Here is a 21216-nt window from a genome sequence, read left to right on the forward strand (position 1 = left end):
TCAGGGCTGTCCACCCGTTCTTCCTTTTATTATGGTTCCTGCCTACTGGAAGCCTGGGCACAGCTTACAGACATGAACAGCCCTTCAGTGTGCTGACAAGACAGTAAGACTGAGACAGAGGAAGCCACCTACCTGTCACACAGCTGATCAAGAATGACAAACTGATGTCTTGTTAGTCCCTCACTTCTGTCCATTGTACTTGCCCACTTCCCTTGTCCCTTTCTGTCCTCCAAAGAGGACTCAAGAGTCATTCCAGATCCCTTCTTGACCGCTGGCATCGGTTACTTGTTCCTATTCAGACTCAGGGGGACCCTTCTGCTTCTGATGTCATCCACGAAGCATCCTCTGAGAACATCTTCCAGTGGCTGTAGGTTCTGGAGAAAGTTAAGACCCTCCAACATCCTCATCATGACGCTAGGCCATAGATCCAGAAGCTCAGTGTCAGATGTGACCAGTGAAGAAGCTGGCTGTCCCCTGGTAGACTGTCCAGGCTGAAATCTCAGTCAAGAAAATGGCAACATCAGCATGGCCTTTGAACTCCTCACCCGAGAGATCTACAAACTGTGTAGAACCAAGCCACAGGAAGATGATGAAAAAAGCAGGGACCAAAAGTAGGTGTGGTTGTGCTGTGGCCCCTAGGTCAAGCAGCCATCTTCCCCTAAGCCCATGGGGCCCTCACAATCCACAAGGCTTGTGCTGGGTGTGGGTCAGGATGATGCCTGGGAAGAACATCCTGCTGTTGAGACAGGGCCTGCTTCCCTCTGGTGACAGAATCCTAGCAACAGGACTTTCCCCAAAGCTACTCGCATCCTTCTTCAGGGACAAGGATGAATACAATCTTCTATGGAGATCCGGAGAGGTCCAAAGGGGCTCTCAGAAGCCAGACGTGATGACACACACTGTGCTCTCAGTTCATTGAGAGAGGAGGCAGGAGGGTCAGCTCAGGCATAGCCCCAGCAAGACACTGAGTTTGAGCCCACCCAAGAGCTTGCCTCAAAACAGACACCACACATACATGCACACACGCATGCATGCACGCACACACACACACTCCCACAAAAAGGTCCTAGGGACACTAACATTATCAAAACTAGAATGCTTGTTTATTTTGGGGCTTAGCAGAGTTCACCGTGTCTGGTGACAGAGAAAGTGCTCCAACTCCTACTGCTGGCTTGTTCCTTTGGAGTAAAACGGTGGGAAATCCCTGCCTGTTTCTCTAACACGATCACCCCTGTGCTGCCACCTGCTGACTGCAGGGACCCTGGCATTTCAAAGGCTCTCAGCTATGCACCCTGTGTCTTCAATTAATAACTCCTTTATTCTGGAAAAGCAAATCAAGTTCATAGTCATAGAAACACTGACATTACAAAGTACAGGGATGGGGAAGGAGGAGACAAACCCTCTACAAATCTACTAACACTATCTCACCCAGCGACCAAAACGCTCTTCCTGCAGCCACTCGCTTATATAATAAACCACAGGCAAAATCTTCTCCGGGATACACTGCTTCTCTTTGAGACGGCAGGGAAGAGGGACCAGAAGGTGGGGTAGGAGGCTTTATTCTTTTGGCAGATCTTCTCAGTCATTATAGATATTGCTGCACTGTTAATAAAAAATATATGCTTCTCTGTAAAGCATTTAAAAAAAAATCCAAGGATGAGATGGCTGAGGTCTCAGCTCAAGTATCTGCAAACACATGTCGTCCATTCCTGACCGTTCCCTGTGCTATTTCTTGGTTGTTTTCCGGATCAACGCCATTCTCTGAAAGGAGACAAGAGATGAGCAGTTAATGGGGATCAGAGTTAGGAGCTTTCTGGAACATCCAGATGCCACAGCACGTAGTGCGGTCTGTCTTTAGGGAGCAGTGCACAGGGCTGAGAGGCAGAGGCCACTGGGCCCAGTTCAAGAACCAGGAGACCAGCCTGCTCACCGCTGGCCATGCTCACCGCAGCGCACTCTCCCATCAGGGCAGCTGTGAGATCACAACAGAAGGATGCCAGGTTTGTCAGTGGGAAGCCAAGGCCCTTTTTGGACTAAGGACAGGGACAGCTGGTTCTTGATCAGAAATGATATCCTCACACTGTCGGGGAGGGCAGAGGACAGCTGCTAACGTGGAACATAACCCAGAATGTCGGGCAGAAGAGCCAGGGTAGCTCAGCACAAGCCTGACATACTCCTTCCTCTGACCGGGTGGTGTGTGCTATTCAAGCCGGTTCTCAGTGAGAGCAGTGGACACGCCCGCAGGGATCTGGAGTCAAGAGCTCTAAATGGAAACTGAATGGCACGCACAGCAGCACGGCATCAGGGCATCTCTGATGGAGCGTCCCTGACCTCTGACCTCTGGTGCAGCGAAGCTGGCTGTGTAGGGGACTGACACCCAGGAGGCAGCTGGTTGTACTCCCTGAGATGCAGTTCTAGGGGCCAGTCCTGGCTGCCCCAGACTCCTCACCTGTTTGTGAGCTTCTGTGGTACAAGCTTTTTTGTAGGGCCGGATCTCCTCAGAGCCAAATCCTGGGATCCACATGTTCCACTGGCGCTCTGCAAAGAAGACACCAGCACAGAGCTGAGGCCCCAGCCAGACGGGCAGTGAAGCTGCAGCAAGCAGCAAAGACAGACTTGGACTGGGTTATACACACGTGGCCTCTGCAGGCCTCTTCACTGCTGTTAACACTGGGTTTACTACACACGCATGGAGTTATGTGTTTCATCTGCATGTATGGATGTGTATGGTGTGCAAGCTTGTCCCCAAAGAAGCCAAAAGAGGGCGCTAGACTCCCCGGATCTGGAGTTAAAGACAGGAGCCACCAGGGTTGGGGATTTAGCTCAGTGGTAGGCGCTTGCCTAGGGAAGCGCAAGGCCCTGGGTTCGGTCCCCAGCTCCGGAAAAAAAAAAAAAAAAAAAAAAAAAAAAAAAGACAGGAGCCACCATGTGGGTGCTGGGAATCAAACTTGAGTCCTCAGGAAAAACATCAAGTATTCTTAACCACTGAGCCATCTCTCTAGCTTTTATTTTTATTTTTTAATTTGTTTTTTAATATATGAGAACACTAAACCCATCTTCAGACACACCAGAAGAGGGCATCAGATCCCATTACAGATGGCTGGGAGCCACCATGTGGTTGCTGGGAATTGAACTCAGGACCTCTGGAGAGCAGTCAGTGCTCTTAACCGCTGAGCCATCTCTCCAGCCCCCATTTTTCTACTGTGGAGGCAAAGATTAACATGACCTGAGCGCACAGTGACCTCCCAGCCTGTACTGGCTGCGTAAGTGCAGGGATGATGACGCTATGCTGGCTACTGCCTATCTTACTTCTTATGTTTTTAAATCTTTATGATGTTTTTATTTATTTTATTTTTGGCTAGGCATGGTGACAAATGATTTTAGTTCCAGCAGTAAGGAGGCAGAGGCAGAGGCAGAGGCAGATGGGTCTATGTGAGTTCCAGGCCAAAATGATCCTTTCTTTCTTTCTTTTTTTGTTTTTCAAGACAAGGTTTCTCTTTGTAACATGCCCTAGCTGTCTAGGGAGGTGACCCTTTCTTTTAAAAAAGTGTACAAAAGGGGTTGGGGATTTAGCTCAGTGGTAGAGAGCTTGCCTAGGAAGCGCAAGGCCCTGGGTTTGGTCCCCAGCTCCGAAAAAAAGAACCAAAAAAAAAAAAAAAAAAGTGTACAAACACACTTCGAGAGAAAAGTCCCACTCAGAAGGGTTTACCTAGACACCACTGTTCCTTTCTATATTTTTACCCTATTTTCATATTTAATTACAACATGAGATTTCTTTAAATCAAAAAAAATACATTGAATACAATATTACAGGCCTAAATTCAGCTCCTAACTTGCTCCTAGTTGTATACAAGTGGCCCCTTTATTATTCCTCCATTAGTGTTCCCAGAGCATAGGAAACACGGTTTGTCTTGTAACTCTAGACAGACCAATGACTTAAATCAAACTGAGGTTGTAAGTATTATATGTGTGTGTGTGTGTGTGTGTGTGCACAAGTGCACATGCTCCTGTGTGTCTGTGGGTTAGAGGACATCTGGTATCTTTCTCTCTAACTGCACACCTTTTTCTGAGACAGGATCTGTCACTGAGCCGGAAGCACATAGTTTTCCAGACAGGCTGGTCGCCAGCAGCCCAGAAGCCCTTCTGCACATCCCGACTTCCTAGGGCTTTGAATACAGGAATGCACAGCCCTGACTTATTATGTGGGTGCATGGAGGTCATCACACATCCACGGCAAGGGCTCTTACCCACTGAGCCATCTCCTTGGCCCTTAAACAGAAATTTAGTGACTTTATGATTGTATGTTACATCTGATACACATACATATGATGAGAGTTACTTGTGTTCAGTTGTAGAATATGCACATTTTTTTCCAGTTCATCAATATAATCAGTAATTCTCATAATTACCTTCAAGTGAGACATTATGATCCTCACTTTCTGAAAAGGGAGACAGACTCAGAAATCAAGCACAAAGGTTGTTGTGGAATGGAAAGTGGAGGAATGTTTTAAATCTGATGTCCTGGGGCATCCCCCTTCCATAAAGGCCTTTCTCTCTTCTATTCAGAAGGTGCTGCTTCTGAATGGTAAATTCCAGACCTAAAGGTCTGGTTGTGGCATGAAGGTTTCTCTGACATTTGTCAGAGGTCCTACCAACGAGTTATGAGGCTACTTCAGGGAGAAAGGAAACCACATACCTAGATGCAGCTGGACATCTTTCACCTCCAGGGTGCTGGACTTGCGGTGCCGAGCGAGCTGGCAGGCAGCTGTCACCACACTCTCGATAAAATCATCAGCGATCTGCAGCAGCATCTGGAGAGGTGGAATGGGAGATAAGCCAGTAGCAGGGCAGGTGCCTGCTACTGGGACAGCGGTGTGCTTCCTGAGTCTCATTTGGCAAGGTTTGCTTGCTTTTTTTTTTCTTTTTCTTTTTCTTTTTTTCAGAGCTGGGGATCGAACCCAGGGCCTTGCGCTTGCTAGGCAAGCACTCTACCACTGAGCTAAATCCCCAACCTTTGCTTTCTTTTTTTTAAAGATTTATTTCTTTATTATATATAAGTATACTGTCGCTGTCTTCAGGCACACCAGAAGAGGGCATCAGATCCCATTACAGATGGTTGTGAGCCACCATATGTTTGCTGGGATTTGAACTCAGGACCTCTGGAAGAGCAGTCAGTGCTCTTAATGGCTGAGCCCTCTTTTTAGAGTTTTAGATTCTATTTTATGTTTACAAGTACTTTGCCTGCATGTATGTATATAAAGCATATGTGTCCCTGTAAGTCAGTCAGAAGTGAGCATCAGATCCTTTGGGACGGAGTCATGGATGGTTGTAAGGTACCACATGGGTACCGGGATCTCAAAGAGTGTCCTTTGCAGGAGCAAGGGCTCTTAAACGCCAAGCCACCTCCAGCCCCATATTTTTATTTTCTATTCATCCATGTAGGTGTACGCATATGCCCCGTGTGTGAGGATGCCCCAGGAAGCAGAAGAGGGCACTAGATTATTTGCAGGTGGTGTTAAGGCAGTTTGTAAGGTTCAGTAAGTGCTCTTAACTGCTGAGCCATTTCCCAGACCCAGCATCTCTGCTCCAACTCACCACGATGCCTCAACTGCAGGGACAGGTGCCCGAGTCCACCTTACCTCTTCCACATCTTCATCCAGCTGCTCGTTAGGATCCACTTCTCTTACTAGGTCTTGTAATTTCTTCTTGGTCAATACCTACAGTGAAGAGGAGAGAGTTTTCAGAAGTATTAAGGAAGCAAATCTCATTTGGCTACAGAAGACATGATGTCAAATTGCTGGGTTTAGTCTGGTTCAGACAGCCCTACCTTGTGGTACAGCTATAAAGTACAATCCAGAGAAAAGCTGTCATGGGAAAGAGAGCAAGAGCGGTTTGGAGGGAGAGAGGGGAAGAATAGTTTAAAGCGGAGGCCAGCATCTAACTGTCGGGCAGTTTATGCAGTTCCAGCTTTCACCCTCTTCTCTGCATCTGGCTAACAGTTCGAGCTGGGTGTGGTGGGTGGCACAGATCTTTTTTTTTTTTTTTTTTTCCCAGAGCTGGGGACCGAACCCAGGGCCTTGTGCTTGCTAGGCAAGCGCTCTACCACTGAGCTAAATCCCCAACCCCAGCACAGATCTTTAATTCCAGCACCAGGGAGGTGGAGGCAGGCAGACACCTAAGTTTGAGCCATCCTGGCCTACAAAGTGAGTTCCAGGACAGCTCCGGCTACACAAAGAAACTTTGTCTCAAAACAAACTTACACACACACACACACACACACACACACACACACACACACGAGAAACAGAAAAGAGAAGAAAAGAAAATGAAAAAGAAAAATCTAACAGTTCCATGAGGACAACCAGTGTGTGGCCACCTCTGTAACCTAAATAACGTGGAGCAGCTACAGTTACCCCTCTTCTCCGCAGAGAGGCAAGCACATCTGGATTACATTAGAACATGACGAGGAAGCTCAAGCCTCAGCTTGGTCGCACACTGCTTGTCTGACCTGATCCTGCTGTAGATCCCAGCATCAGGAAGAGAAACAAACAACAAAACGCAACAGTCTGCCCACCCTCTGTGAGAACTGCACCGCTCCTACAATGCAGCTCTGGTTGTCCTGGGGCTCACTCTGTAGACCAGGCTGGCCTTCGACTGGGATCTGCGTGGCTCTGCCTCCTGAGTGCTAGGATTAAAGGCTTCTCTTTACCGTAATTTAGGGGTGTGTTGTGTTTGCATGTGCCACAATGCATATGTACAAGAGGATAATTTGAGGAACTAGGATCTCTCCTTCCACCATAGATTTAGAGACTGAACTCTGAGTATGAAGCTTGGCAGCACGTGTCTTTACTGGCCGAGCCATCTTGGTGGCCCTCTGTGTCTTTGAGACAGGGTCCTGACTTGCTTTGTAGTAGAGGATGAGGAATGATCGACTTCCCTCCTCCCACCTCCCAAGTGCTGGGATCACAGGCGTGACCACCACACCCACTTTCTCTTGCTCTTTTCCAGCGGCTTCAAGAGTCAACGCAGGTTGGTCTCTGCTCCTTTCCCAAGCAGCTCGGCTAGTCCTTCTACCCACTCTCTTGAATCGCTCCTCACCCACCCTATGCAGCCTACAAGATCCAAGGCAAAGGTTATATTTCTTTTCGTGTTGCTCTAGAAGGTGGAATCAGGGTCACAGGTTCAGAGAGGGGATCCCTGCTGACACTGATAGCAGCAGTAAGATAAACTACCAGAAGGAACAACTGAAGAGAAGACTCTCATTTTACGAATATGGAAATACAGTACAGTATAGACACTATACTATACTATACTATACTATACTATACTATACTATACTATACTATACAGATAGCTATGCTGTATAGGTAACTCTGAAATATGTGCTACTGCTGAGTGTGCTGGTTCACTCCTGTCATCCCAAGGCTTGACAGGAGGTTTGCCTATGACCTGAGGCTGGCTGGGGCTACGCAGTGACTGGGGTTCCAGTCACTCTGGGCTACAGACTAAAACACTAGCTCAACAAAATAAAACCAGAACTCCAGCCACCTGCCATATGAAAGCATGTTATTACATGTGTTTATGTGGATACACACATACATGTATATGCAGCCATATGTAACAGTTACATATGTAACTGACACTGTAGACAATAATTCAATAAAAAAAAAACAACAACGCTAGAGCGGACGACCTTCTTCAACAGAAAGAATGAGAGCCTGACATCGTCCATCTTTGTGTGGACAGGGTCAAACTAGAGAGGGGGCTATGAGGAAGAAAGGCTGAGAGGTACCTGGTTGTTTTCAGGGCTGAGACGACCACCTGTGCCAGGAGTGCCCGGCATCTTTCCCACGGTGGTGCTATTGGCCATGGAGCCTTGTGGTGGGGTGCTGGCTGGCTCTGGTTTTATAGAGGAGAAGCTGGAGAGGTTGATTAGCGCTGAGGGGCCAAACTGGTTCATAATCTGTCCAGCTTTACACTTCAGCTCATAGAGCTTATCAAGATCCTGCTTCTTTTTCGAGCTGTGAGGACCAAGGCCAATCAACTGTAGAAGGAAAAGAGTCAGAGTTACTCTGGGGACACCTGCAGTAGTGGCTGAGTTTTGAAAGTAACATGAACTCTGTCAGACTTTGAGTCTTATCTGAGAGGGTGACCTCTTGATGATGACAGTAAAACGGAGGGAATAAAGAATGTCATAGCTCTCACCTGGATTTTAGAAACCATCTTGTCTCCAAAACCGAAATGAAATAGTTCACAAAATTGAAATAAGGACAAAAGTAAGTGAAATCAGCAATCTTATTTAAAAAAAAAAAAAACATTTTTGAGGAATTCATACAAGCAGAATCCTGGGTTAAGTACTTACATGCATTATTTTAAGTATCAAATAATGTTAAATTCAAATAAACAGAAGCACAATCAAATACTTGAAACTCAGTCACGAAGCTTAAGAAAACCATTAGTTCACTTTGAAAGCGAGTTGAAGCTTTTCAAACATGCTTAGTCCAAGGCAGGCCCTGCCCAGTGAACACAACTTTTAGCAACTGTGAAGAGCTCTGCTTTCCCAACAGAGAACTTTTCCACTTGTGTTTTAGTGTTCTTCAAGACATGCCAAGGCCCTTGCCTAAAGCAGCCACAACTCCTAAATCTCAGAGCCACTAGGCTGACTCTGTGGACATCGGCTGTGGTGTCACCACCAGAAGCACATTCACCAAGTTCTGCCCCAGGCGGCCTCGAGGAATTTACTTACTGCTATCTGAGTGTCTAGATCTTTAATTACATCAGCGACAGCTGTAAGCCCGCTGTACGGAGAGGCAGCCATTCTCAAAAACTACCTGTAAACAAATAACTAGGATCAAGAACCACCCTGGCCACAGAAGGCTTCCAGTTGTGTGGCCCAGTGCAGCTTCCCAACGGATCCAGCTGAAGATGCAGTTCAGCATGCTAGCCTAGTGTGTGTGAGCTCTGGCTTCCTAACCCCATCAAGACAGTAGAGTCAGGGGTGGCAGCTGAGGCAGGAGGATCTTGGGTATAAAGCCAGAATCAGCTATCCAGGTCCATGTTCTTACCCCAAACAACAAAACTACACCCAGCATGGTTAAGAATTCAATTAAATAACCAAGTCTAACCCGCCTCATCCCATCTGCCACAGATAAGCTGGGGTTGGCTCACAGGAGAATAGCATGCCCTAATGGCTTTTCTTTTTAAAAATCTTGTACCGCGAATAGAATCCAGTTGCTATCCTTTGTATGGTGATACGAAGAGGACCTGATTTCTCAGAGAATAGTGGGTATCAGACAACAGAAGGAGCCCCTCCTCCTCTGGGCACCTGTTCCATTAACACTGTGTGTATGTGTATGTGTGTGTGTGTGTGTGTGTGTGTGTGTGCGTGTGTGTGTGTGTGTGTGTGTTTTGTTGTTGTTATCACTGTTTAAAGTGATGGTGGATGTTTTGTTTTTGTTTTTTGTTTTTTTTTTCTTTTTTCTTTTTTTCGGAGCTGGGGACTGAACCCAGGGCCTTGCGCTTGCTAGGCAAGTGCTCTACCGCTGAGCTAAATCCCCAACCCCTGATGGTGGATGTTTTTAATGTCATCATTCAGGAGGAAGAGGCAGATCTCTATGAGTTCTAGACTAACCAAGACTATACAGTGAGACCTATCTCAAAGAAAGAAAAGGAAGGACGGAAGACAAAAGGAAGAAAGGAAGGAGGGAAAGTTGGGAGACAGGAATAAAGACAGATTCTATTTAAACAACTTTACTTCTGCAATGCTCAGGAATTTTATAATTAAAACACAATATCAGAGTCAAGGGGACTATTTGCCTGGTGGCAGAAAAGTCTTGCGACTATGGTGCCCAGCCTGACTTAACTGAGTTTTACTTGGCTGTTTCCTCTCCAGTTTTTAGCTGTCTACACAAATTAATGTTTCATAGTCTACGTGACTGAAAAGAACCAGTTACTTGTGATCTGAGACTAGGGGGCAAAAGAAAAATTTTTTTTTTTTTTTTAGATTTATTTATTCATTTATTATATATAAGTGCACTGTAGCTGTCTTCAGATACACCAGAGGAGGGCATCAGATCTCTTTGCAGATGGTTGTGAGCCACCATGTGGTTGCTGGGAATTGAACTCATGACCTCTGGAAGAGCAGTTGGGTGCTCTTAACCGCTGAGCCAACTCTCCAGCCCAAGAAAAATTTTTTGTTTTGTTTAGTTTTTTCCCTTAAATTTTTAAAAATGATTTATTTATGTATATGAGTATACTGTAGCTGTCTTCAGACACACCAGAATAGGGCATCAGATCCCATTACAGATGGTTGAGAGCCACCATGTGGATGCTGGGAATTGAACTCAGGACCTCTGGAAGAGGAGTCAGTGCTCTTAACCACTGAGTCATCTCTCCAGCCCCATTTTTGGACAGTTGAACTTATGTAGATTGTTCTGAATTGGTTGAACATGTGTATCTGGTTCAAGTACCAATGCCGTCATTTACCTGTACGGCCTTGAACGAGGTTTTCCATCCTGTGTGTGTTCATGTTCGTGTGCAGTTGTCTATATGGGCATGAGGAGATTAACTTCAGGTACAGTTCCTTACTCAGGCCTGGGGTACTTTTCTTTTCTTCACGATAGGGTATCTCTGTGTAGCCCTGTCTGCCCTGAAACTCAACTCTCTAGACCAAGCTGGCTTTGAACTCACAGATCTACCTCCCTCTGCCTCCCAGAGTGCTGGGACTAAAGGTGTGTGCTACCACCATCTGGCTCCCCCAGTTTCTTTAACCAAAAAAACAAACAAACAAACAACAGTTAAAAAGTGTCATGAGAACTGACACTGATTTCTGAAATTTTCCGATTTACTGAGTTTCTGAAATGCAAGCACATGGAAGAGTGCATAAAAATATGAATGTTTTCTCTTGTTTTTGTTTTTTTTTTTTTAACTTTGCGAATGTTTTCTCTTGTAAATATGCATGTGCTCCATGCTCTTCTAAATCAGTTTCAAGAGTCAGGTTTTTTTTTTGTTTTTTTGTTTTTTTTTTTTTCCTCGGAGCTGGGGACCGAACCCAGGGCCTTGTGCTCGCTAGGCAAGCGCTCTTCCGCTGAGCTAAATCCCCAACCCCTCAAGAGTCAGTTTTGTGGGGGTTTTGTTTTGTTTTGCTGAAGCAAGAACTCTATGTAGCCCTGACTAGCCTGATCTCAGCTCTGCCCGCTGGGATGAAAGATTAAAGACATCGGCATCACTGTCTTGTGGGATTCTCTCCCTGTTTTTGAGACAGAATCTTATGCTCTTACTATCCTGGAACGCACTGCAGACAAGACTAACCTCAACAGACTAACCTGCTTCCCAAGTGCTGGGACTAAAGGTATACTACCTCATGCACGGTGGCAAGATCAGTATATTAGGAAGTTTTGCTCATTTTGGTAATTCATTACACTACCCCATGCATTATAACCAGCCTGGGTTTGTTTTTTTGTTTGTTTGTTTTGTTTTTTTGAGGAGGGATTTATTTCTTATTGTATGTTTTTAGGGTCTTGCTATGTACCCCAGATTGACCTAGAATTTGCTAGGAGACAACTGAACTCATAAATGACCTTCCTGCCTTAGCCTTCCAAATGCTGGCATTACAGGCCTGAAGCACCGGACCCAGGTGTTTTCTGAGACAGAATGTTGTTACAGACCCTTGGTTAGATTAGCATTTGCTAGTAGCCTAAATTGACTTTGAATCAGGAGTGCTTCCCCTGACTAACCCCTCCTGCTCCTCGTGCTAAAATCAAAGTGTATACCACCATGCCTAACTTCTGTTCTTTTTTTTTTTTTTTTTTTTTTTTTTCCGGAGCTGGGGACAACAGGGCCTTGCGCTTCCTAGGTAAGCGCTCTACCACTGAGCTAAATCCCCAGCCCCCCATGCCTAACTTCTATAATCATTTTACAGCTAGAGAATCTTTTCTATTTACTTCATGTTTGTGTCGGGGAAGGGTCAGACATGGGTCATAGTGAGTATGGGGGTCAGAAGATAACTTTGGGCAGTTGGTTCTCTCATTTCACCAGGGTGATCAATCAAACTTGGGTAAGGTTAGGATTGACAGCAAGCACTTTGGTTCTCTGAGGAATTTTTTTTTTTCTTTTTTTCTCTTTTTCGGAGCTGAGGACCGAACCCAGGGCTTTGTGCTAGCTAGGCAAGCGCTCTACCACTGAGCTAAATCCCCAACCCCTTCTCTGAGGAATCTTATTGGCTCTAATGAGGAGGGTTATTTTGGAGGGTTTTTGTTTGTTTGTTAGGGAAGAAACTGGATATTTAAGTTGGGGTAGGATATTTTGCCTTATGTACAAGGCTATGGGTTTGATCTCCTGCACAGGGAGTGATGGAGGAAGGGTTGAAGACGGCAACCCCAGCTACTTGGAAAATCAGGCAGGAGGATCACTTAAGCCCAGGCATTCAAGGGCAGCCTGGGCTACGTTGTAAGGCCCCACCTCAAAGAATAAAAATAAACAGCTGGATACGGTGGTGAGTGCCTATCGTCCCGGTACCTCTGAGGTGGAGGCAGGAGGTACTTCAAGGTAGTCTTGAGCTGCAGAATCAGTTCAAGGTACTGTGGGTTACATGACATACCATAAAAAAAGGACAAAAATATAAAAAGTAAGATAATAAAGGGAACCGTGAAGTAACAAACTTTATAAATGCAGAATGGTGATGCACACATTTAATCCCAGCCCTTGGAAGCAGAGGCAGGTGAGAGTTTGAAGCTAGCCTGGTCTACAGACTGAGTTTCTGAGTTCCAGGACAGCCGGGGTTACACAGAGAGAACGCCTGTCTTAAATAAGAATAAGATGAAGGGGGTTGGGGATTTAGCACAGTGGTAGAGCGCTTGCCTAGCAAGCACAGGGCCCTGGGTTCGGTCCCCAGCTCCGAAAAAAGAAAAAAGAAAAAAAAAAAAAGAATAAGATGAAGGAGAAGGAGAGGGGCTGGAGAGAGAGAGGAAGAAGAGGAGGGAGAGGAGGAAGGACAGACAGGGGGCTGGAGAGATGGATCAGAGGTTAAGAGCACTGACTGCTCTTCCAGAGGTCCTGAGTTCAATTCCCAGCAACCGCATGGTGGCTCACAACCATCTGTAATGGGATCTGATGCCCTCTTCTGGTGTGTCTGAAGACAGTGACAGTTGCTCATATTCATAAAAAAAGAGTTGGATCATGCATCACGCACAGTCACACACGTACATACACATAGTAAGAAGAGTCAGAAGGACAAACAGAGAGTATGTGCAGGAGGCTTTTAAGAGGTACTGTGCACCCCAGTTCAAAAAAAAGAAAAGAAAAAAAAAAAAAAAAAAAAAAAAAAAAAAAAAAAAAAAAGGGGGCCAAAAAATAATAGATGGGAGGGAGAGATGCAAACCAGAAAGCAAAAGACCACTGGGTCGGCCCAGAAGCCCAAAAAAAAAAAAAAAAAAAAAAAAAAAAAAAAAAAAAAAAAAAAAAAAGGTACTGTGCAAAACCCAAGTGACAAGAGGTAGGTGCCAGCTTTGCCTCTGGTTCTACATCTGTTTTAGCAGCTGAACCACTGCAGATTCTAAAGTCCCTCTAAGGTCCAACAAGCACTTTAGTTTAAAATAAAGTCCATATGAGAATATTTCAAGATGGCTCTAGCACACCTGTTTCATAGTGCAGAACACAAACTGGATGTTGGGTTGGGACGTACTCAGTTGGTAATGTGTGTGCCTAGCATAGTGACACTGTGGGCTGGATACCCAGCACCACGTAAACTTGGTGTAGTGGTCCATGCCTGTAACCCCAGCACTCAGAGCATCAGAATTCAGTCATCCTTGGCTATACAGAGTTTGAGACCAGCCTGAGTTAGTGACCCTGAATCAGAAGAAAGCTGTAGGGAGCTGGAGAGGTGGCTCAGTGGTTAAGAGTACATCTGCTTTTTCAGGGGAACCACGTTAAGTTCTCAGCACTCATATAAAGGGGATCACAACCCCCAAAACCCCCATTTCTAGGGGATCTGACTTCTCTGATCTCCAGCAGCACCTACACTCACATATAAAGACAAATACACAAAGTTTAAAAAGGAAAAAGTTGAAGTATTTTGTGAAATAGGTAAGAATGCTAACTCAGCAATCCATTATCACTGTCTCAACTATCAAGCTGGGCACTGTGGTGCATAAATGTCCTGCCAGCATTCAGGAAGCCAAGGCAACAGTCTTAGGTACAGTGAGACCCTGTCTAAAAACCACAACCTCCCCCTCAATTTAAAATCAACAGGATGGTGATATGGGTCTGCTTTTGCTCATAATTTGGTATAAATAAATCCTGATCACTTTCACGCAGGCTTCTGAAAACAGTATTGGAGCAGGAGATGGGTCAGTGGTTAAGAGAACTTGTTGCTTTTGCAGAGGACCTAGTTTTTGCCCCTGGCATCCACACAATGGATCATAATCCAGTTCTAGGGAGACCCAATGGCCTTTTCAGGACTCTGGGAGAATCAGCACAGAGGGACACAATCATATATCGAGGTGAAACATTCATGTGAATTTGAGGCCAGCTTGGTCTGCAGAGTTCTAAGGCAGTCAGGACTACACAGAGACACCCTGCCTCAATGCCCCTTCCCAATAAGAAATGAACAAACAAACAAACAAACAAACAAACAAATCTTTAAAAATGGCACCAGAGGGGGTTGGGGATTTAGCTCAGTGGTAGAGCGCTTGCCTAGCAAGCGCAAGGCCCTGGGTTCGGTCCCCAGCTCCGAAAAAAAGAAAAAAGAAAAAAAAAAATGGCACCAGAGGCTTTAGCTTCACAAATCCTCCCTTGCTTTGTGGATGGTCTTTCTCTGTGTGCCAGCTGTACGTGTCCCATCACCCTTAGTAAAAGTCTTAAAAACTAATAGTAGCGGCTAAGCTACCGGGAAAATAATAGCTTCAAGGATGTTAAAAATGACAATAACAAAAAAAAAAAAAAACTTTTCCAGAGGATAATTTTGGGGTTGGTTCTCTCCTTCCATCACTCAGGACTCAGGGACTGAACTGAAATCATCCCTCTTTGTGACAATCACCTCAGCAGAAGAACCACCTCACCTGATCTGCTTCTTTTTTTTTTTTCCTTTGAGATAAAGTCTCATGTTGACATCGAACTCCTAATCTTCCAGCCTCTACCTCCAATGTAATGGGATCACAGTCAAGCACTATGATGCTTGGCTATGTTAGCCCAAGCGTCCACATCTAGTACACACTAGCAATTAATGATGTCGCCCTAATTTTCTTTTTTTTTTTTTTTTTTTTCGGAGCTGGGGACTGAACCCAGGGCCTTGCGCTTGCTAGGCAAGCGCTCTACCACTGAGCTAAATCCCCAACCCCCCTAATTTTCAAAAAAATTAAATATAACCTGTTCTATTGTAGGAGTCTACAAATATTTCTCTTTCTACCTGGAATATCTATGCTTCTGTGAAAACACAGGAACTTAAGATCTCAAATACTATGGAAGTATCCTAAACGTCACAGTCCTTGACTTTAAAAGGAGTTAAGGAAGAAGCTGGGTATGATGGTGCAGCTTTGGATCCCAGGGCTCTGAAGGCAGAGGCAGGTGGATCTCAGAGTTTGAGGCCAGCCTGGTCTACATAGCAATTTCCAGGCTAGGAGGAGCTAAATAGTTGGGGGAGGAGGGGTGTGCTTTCATTCAGTGGCAGGCTTTATAAATATTATGTATATTTTGCTCACATGCAAATTACACATGGAGGGGAGTCCACTTAGGAAAGTTCAAGACAGTTTTAGAGGCACATCTGGGGATAAGCTACTCCGTACTATGCTGTTTAAGACAAACTCCTTAACCTCTATGGACATAAGACGTAGTACAACAGGACTAACCATACTTAACTGTGGAATTGTGATAACGAAGTAATGGAATGCTTGAAAGTGTTGGAAGTCGTTCACACACCTTTGATCCTAACACTCCCAAGGCAGAGACCGGAGGATTTCTTGGGGTTTGAAGCCGGACTGGCCTACAGAGTGAGTTCCAGGATAGCCAGGGCTACACAGAAAAACTGTCTTAAAAAGAAAGAAAGAAGAGAAGAGAGAGAGAGAGAGAGAGAGAGAGAGAGAGAGAGAGAAGAGGGAGGAGGGAACAAAAAAAAACAAAAAAACCCCAAAGTGATTAAGTTTTGCCCGATTCATCTGAGGAGGTTTCAGTCGTGGATCTTTATGAAGAGAAACGACAGGGTCCAAGTCACTCTTCTAAAAGCAATCCCTAGAAAATGTTCTAGGTCACATTTACTTGTGAATTTCTCAACACATTTTTGAAAAGTAAGTAAAATGGCTTTCACTTAAGTTTGTTTCCTCACATTGTAACACAATGCCATAATAGGTACTAAAATATTAAAATCCATTAGAAAAAAAAATCCCTTCTGAGTTTGAGGGTAGAGATTCTAAAAGCATTTTATTCGAGTAATTTCAACCAAGCATCTCTTATTTGCTGTACATGGTAGAGGTCGGTATAACCGAATTGGCTCATAGTGATGCTAATCTTTCTTTGGCCCCTCTTTTCCTGAAATGTAAAAGAATTCAAAATGATCTTTTGCTGCCCTTCCATCTATGACAGTTTGCTTGTGATGCAGAGATCTGTGCTCCACAGGGACTGAATGGAATAGGGCTTAAGTAACATACATATATATATTTGAGTTCGACTGCTTTCAACTTTATATCTGATTCACAATAATGAAGAAAAACTAAGATGTTTTATGTGGGTTTTCTAGATTAAGTATCTGACACAAGAAGCAGCCTAAATGCAAAAAGCCAAATAGGCAGCGCCAAGAAGTCTTCCCCCGAACATATCGTAACCCTCTGGGTACAGAGAACAGATCGCTAAATCTTTTCAACCTCTTTCCCTTGAAGGTTGATCTCCCAGCCTTCAAGGACCCCTTAGATCTTCCATTTTTAGGAGCTCGGGTCCTCACATCCCTGTCCCTTCAGAAACTCTTGAGTCTGAAAGCCCAGATCTTGTCCCCAAAGAAGACCCTAGTCCTCACTGCCCATTTCTGTTCCCTTTCAAACTCAAGTCTTCTCTGCCTGCTTTTCTATCTCCAGTCCCTAGGTCTTTGCTGCCCTGTTTCTGAATCCTTAGGAGCTGGGACTTTACCGTTCTGCTTCTGTCTCTTAGGAGCCCGAGACTCGGGCTCCACTTTTACCTCTCTGGAGCCGGTGTCTTCACGCCCCGTTTCGTTCCTATCCTCGCTTCCTATAAAGTACAGGGTCTTCACCATCTGTGTCCCTCTCAGAAGGATTTCCCTCAGATGCTGCAGAACTCACATCCGTCCCCGTTTCCTAAGTCTCATTCAGAGCCCGAGTCCCCAACAGCCGCTGCTTCTGCGAGCCCGAACCCCTCAAGTCCCGTCCCAAGAGCCTGGCTCCTCACAGCCCCGTCTCTTCCACAACCTAGTTCTTCCAGCACTGACCCGCTGTGGGTCTGGGTCCTGACACCCTCCTCCCGCTCTTCATCCTCAACTGCCAGGGCCCAAGACTCACAGGCAGCAGCGTCTATCTCCCCATGATATGCGGAGACTGCCCCAGTGAAGCTTTCGTCTCAGCAGCCGGTCCGACTGCGCGGCCCTCCCCAAGCACTTCCGGCACCGCTCCCCGCCTCCAACCCGGAAACGCGCGGCTCTTCCGGCCGCCGGGCGCGCGCCTGACTAGCGCAGGCGCAGACCTTACTACAGCACGTGGTTGAGCTGTGAGCCTAGCGCCTAGCTGGTCAGTTGTGTTTTCTGCTGTGTGTTGTGTGGCTGACTGGTGGACCAACTGCGTCTCCTACCTCGGCGTGAATCCCTGCCCTAGATGTTTCTTTCCGACTCATATCTAGGTAACCAACGGCCTCGGAGGGCTTCCAAGTCGCCATTTTTGGTTGGTGCCTTTGTCGTGATATGAGGATGGGACCTCAGTTCGGCATAGATTTCAACTATTTGGCAGCTCGAGAACTTGGGGACTAGAGAGGCTGATTGTGCCCATTAGTTAATTTGTGGCTCAATAACACTTGAACGAGAGCTGTCTGAGGAAGTGGTTAAGTCCTTTACTTGGAATGTCATGCAGTAGTGGAAGAAACTTGTGTGAAATTCTACCTAAGAGATGTAGGTTCTCAACTTGAACTGAAAATTCTCACTCCAAAGCCCGGGGTGGTCCAGTAACCGTTAAACCATTAAATCCTGAGCTTTGAGTACATTTTTTGTTATTTTCCCTGTTCCAAATGCTAGGCATGTAAACAACACGCGGTTTTAGCCCCTGGCAAGGATCCTCAGTAAAATGGAGATCTTGCAAACCGATGTATACAAGTCTAACATCTCAGCTACTAACGGTTCCCGCCCAGATTCCGTTCCATCTTTCCATCCTCATCCTACTAGGCGCATCCACCCTCTTGGTCCAAAGTCCTGGATGCAAGAGCTTAGTTACCATTAAGTGGCAAACTGACTATAGTCTGATTTTTATTTTGGATTTATTTTATGCGTAAAAGTGTTTTGTCTGAGGGGTTGGGGATTTAGCTCAGTGGTAGAGCGCTTGCCTAGGAAGCTCAAGGCCCTGGGTTCGGTCCCCAGCTCCGAAAAAAAGAACCAAAAAAAAAAAAGAAAAGAAAAGAGAATGCCAAAAGTGTTTTGTCTGCATTTATATATGTATGCCATGTTCATGGCTGGTGCACAAAGAGGTCAGAAAAGAGCATTGAAACCTTGGAGTTGAAGTTACAGATAGTTGTGAGCCACCATGTGGCAACTGGCATTGACCATAGATCGTCTTCGAGAGTAAGAGATTCCTTAAACCACTGAGCCATCTCTCCAGCCCCAGCGTTATTTTTCTATCATGGTTCTCCTTAGAGAACAAATCAGTTTCTGCTGTTGCATTCTTCCATCTATTAATTTTTATTTATTTATTTATTTATTTATTTATTTTGCTATGTGCTGAGTGTATCCTGTGGGGGAAGTCAGACAAATTTGTCCTTAAGAGTTTACAGGCGGGGTTGGGGATTTGGCTCAGTGGTAGAGCGCTTGCCTAGCAAGCGCAAGGCCCTGGGTTCGGTTCCCAGCTCCGAAAAAAAGAATAGAAAAAAAAAAAAAAAAAGAGTTTACAGGCAAGTGCACGAGAGGTAAGAATAAAGACTGTGACTGATGGAGGGTCCTGAGTCAATGCTCAAGACTAAGATAGCCAGCATGGCTGAAGCTTGGTTAGGTGACAGGAAGGGACAGCTGGAAGAGGTGGGAGGATTCTGTTCAGTGTGCAGTGAAAAGACATGGAAACTGAGGGGTGAGATGGGAATTTGTATTTAAGGAAACATCTGAGGTATGGCATCTTAGCTCGAGCTGTTGATCCCTATTCTCGGGAGGCAGGGGCAGGTATGAGTTTGAGGCTAGCCTGGTCGTCAGGCTAGCCAGTGCTTCACAGTAAGAGCACTGTGTCAAATGAAGGGTGTGGTGACAAATGAACACTTGGATTATAGAAGGATCCCTTGATGGACCGTTGGCAGCACCCACCCTGGTCCTCACCAGTTTCAACTACAGTACTCTTCCTGTTTAGCTCCTTTGGTACCTTCCACTTTACAAAGGGCAGGGAACTCCATTATTAAAGCACTCAAAAAGTATTGTATGCTTCTGTACGCCCTTTTTAACATAAAAACAGGAGTGGGGGGAAGGGCTCGTGAAATGGTTAAAGTACTCTGTATTGAACTTAGGATCAGCATTCCATCCCCAGCATCCTCAGAAAAAGACTAATATCTGAAGGCTCTGGTAGCCAAACACAGGAGGATCCCTGCAACTTGCTGGCCAGTCTAGGTGGGTTGAGGACAGTTGGGTGAGAGACCTGATCTCAAACAATGGAAGTGACTGAGGAAAGACTTCAGATGTTGACCTCGAACCTATCACTGGAGGCTAGATTCAGAGTAGAGGGCCCTATAAACATGCAGCATATCGAGAGCTAACACTTTAACTTAAAATGCATTCTGGGGAGGCTGGAGAGATGGCTCAGTGGTTAAAAGCACTGACTGCTCTTCCAGAGGTCCTGAGGTCAATTCCCAGCAACCACATGGTAGCTCACAACCATCTGTAATGGGATCAGATGCCCTGTTCTGGTGTGACTGAAGACAGCAACAGTGTATGCCCTCTTCTATGTTTCTGAAGACAGTGACAGTGTACTCATAAGTAAAATAAATCTTAAAAACAAACAAAGCACTATGGAGGCTGAAGCAGCAGGCACTCAAGTTCAGTGCTGGGCCAACTGATGAGATACTTGGCTAAACTTCCTTTCCTGGAGGAGACATAGTCTGCCCTTCTTCCCAGCCTGCGGCAGGATTCCACCAAAATTCACTCTAGGCAGCTAGGTAGTTTATTTGGTTTATTTACATAGCAAGTGAGAGGTTACAACAGGGGTGTGTGGTTAATTTGTCCCCCAAAAGCCACACCTTAAAAAGCGCTATTTAGCATGGATAACGAGTGTCCTATAGTGCATGGATAGAGCCCTCTCCCTAGTGTTACTTGGTTTACAGACTATAACCTTTCTTGCACACCACAGACAATCAGTCACGTGTGATCCGTTGTTCATTCTAGAGCAGCTGGGTTCTCAGGTGAGTTTTCTGACCACCCCACCCACCTCTTTGAGGGGGATGTTAAAAATCAACAAACTGGGCTGTTCCTTTGCAAGTAGGCTCTGTTGAACACACCAAAATGGTGATCTCTTCAGTCAGGGCCTAAGTCACACACAACCCCCGTCTCAGAGATAAGTAAATGAAAAGCTATCATTTTTTTTTTCTGGGGTGCATTTTGTCTTTTGATACAGGTTCCTCAGGAAACCCAGGCCGACCTGGAAGTTGTAGGAGTCACTCTGCAGCAGTCTTCCATGTAGGATTACATGTGCCAATATACTCAGTCCAGTGGTTTCGTTTTTGTTGAAATGGGTGTCATGTAGACCAGGAGGGCTTGGAACTCAACGTGTATAATAGCCTAGCCTATAACTCACTATAATGCTTGTGTGTCAGCCTCCTGTGTTCAGGGATTACAGGCCACACCTGGCTTCCTTTTAAAAACTGTATCTGATTTCATTGAGGAACAGAATAAATCGTCCTGTCATATGAGCACAAGAGTCAGCTCTCTTTAACCCCTCCCCATCACCTAGGTCTTTGAGGATACATTTACTCCATTTTTGCTTTTACAATCACAGTCTCCTCCTGTGCGTCCCTGTCAGAAGACCTAAGTTCAATCCCTAGCCACTCATA

At 45.5% G+C, this 21216-nt stretch overlaps 1 protein-coding gene across 3 annotated transcripts; it reads right to left on the reverse strand.

The window, feature by feature from the left end:
- Taf12 (TATA-box binding protein associated factor 12) lies at positions 1-17605 on the reverse strand. Of its 3 annotated transcripts, none has more exons than XM_032896808.1 (6): positions 17496-17605; positions 7793-8044; positions 5640-5717; positions 4697-4811; positions 2450-2538; positions 1-1761 (listed from the first exon to the last, which is right to left on the reverse strand). In XM_032896808.1, exons 2-6 carry the CDS (start codon positions 7958-7960, stop codon positions 1726-1728), a joined length of 486 nt encoding a protein of 161 aa, XP_032752699.1. In that variant the 5' UTR covers positions 7961-8044; positions 17496-17605; the 3' UTR covers positions 1-1725. The 3 variants fall into 3 exon arrangements, with proteins under 3 accessions (XP_032752699.1, XP_032752706.1, XP_032752698.1); XM_032896815.1 differs by lacking the exon at positions 17496-17605 and adding an exon at positions 17426-17443; XM_032896807.1 differs by lacking the exon at positions 17496-17605 and adding an exon at positions 8747-8831.
- Between the last annotated feature and the right edge of the window lie 3611 nt (positions 17606-21216).

Source organism: Rattus rattus, chromosome 1 (genome assembly GCF_011064425.1).
Source record: "Rattus rattus isolate New Zealand chromosome 1, Rrattus_CSIRO_v1, whole genome shotgun sequence".
NCBI classification, from domain to species: Eukaryota; Metazoa; Chordata; class Mammalia; order Rodentia; family Muridae; genus Rattus; species Rattus rattus.

Excerpts from the sequence above, each read along its gene's own strand:
- Taf12 (XM_032896807.1), bottom strand. The coding sequence starts at position 8,818 with ATGGCTGCCTCTCCGTACAGCGGGCTTACAGCTGTCGCTGATGTAATT. Across the intron at positions 5,718-7,792 it reads TCAGCCCTGAAAACAACCAG|GTATTGACCAAGAAGAAATT; the intron begins GTACCTCTCAGC and ends TCTTCACTGTAG. Across the intron at positions 1,762-2,449 it reads CCACAGAAGCTCACAAACAG|AGAATGGCGTTGATCCGGAA; the intron begins GTGAGGAGTCTG and ends GTCTCCTTTCAG.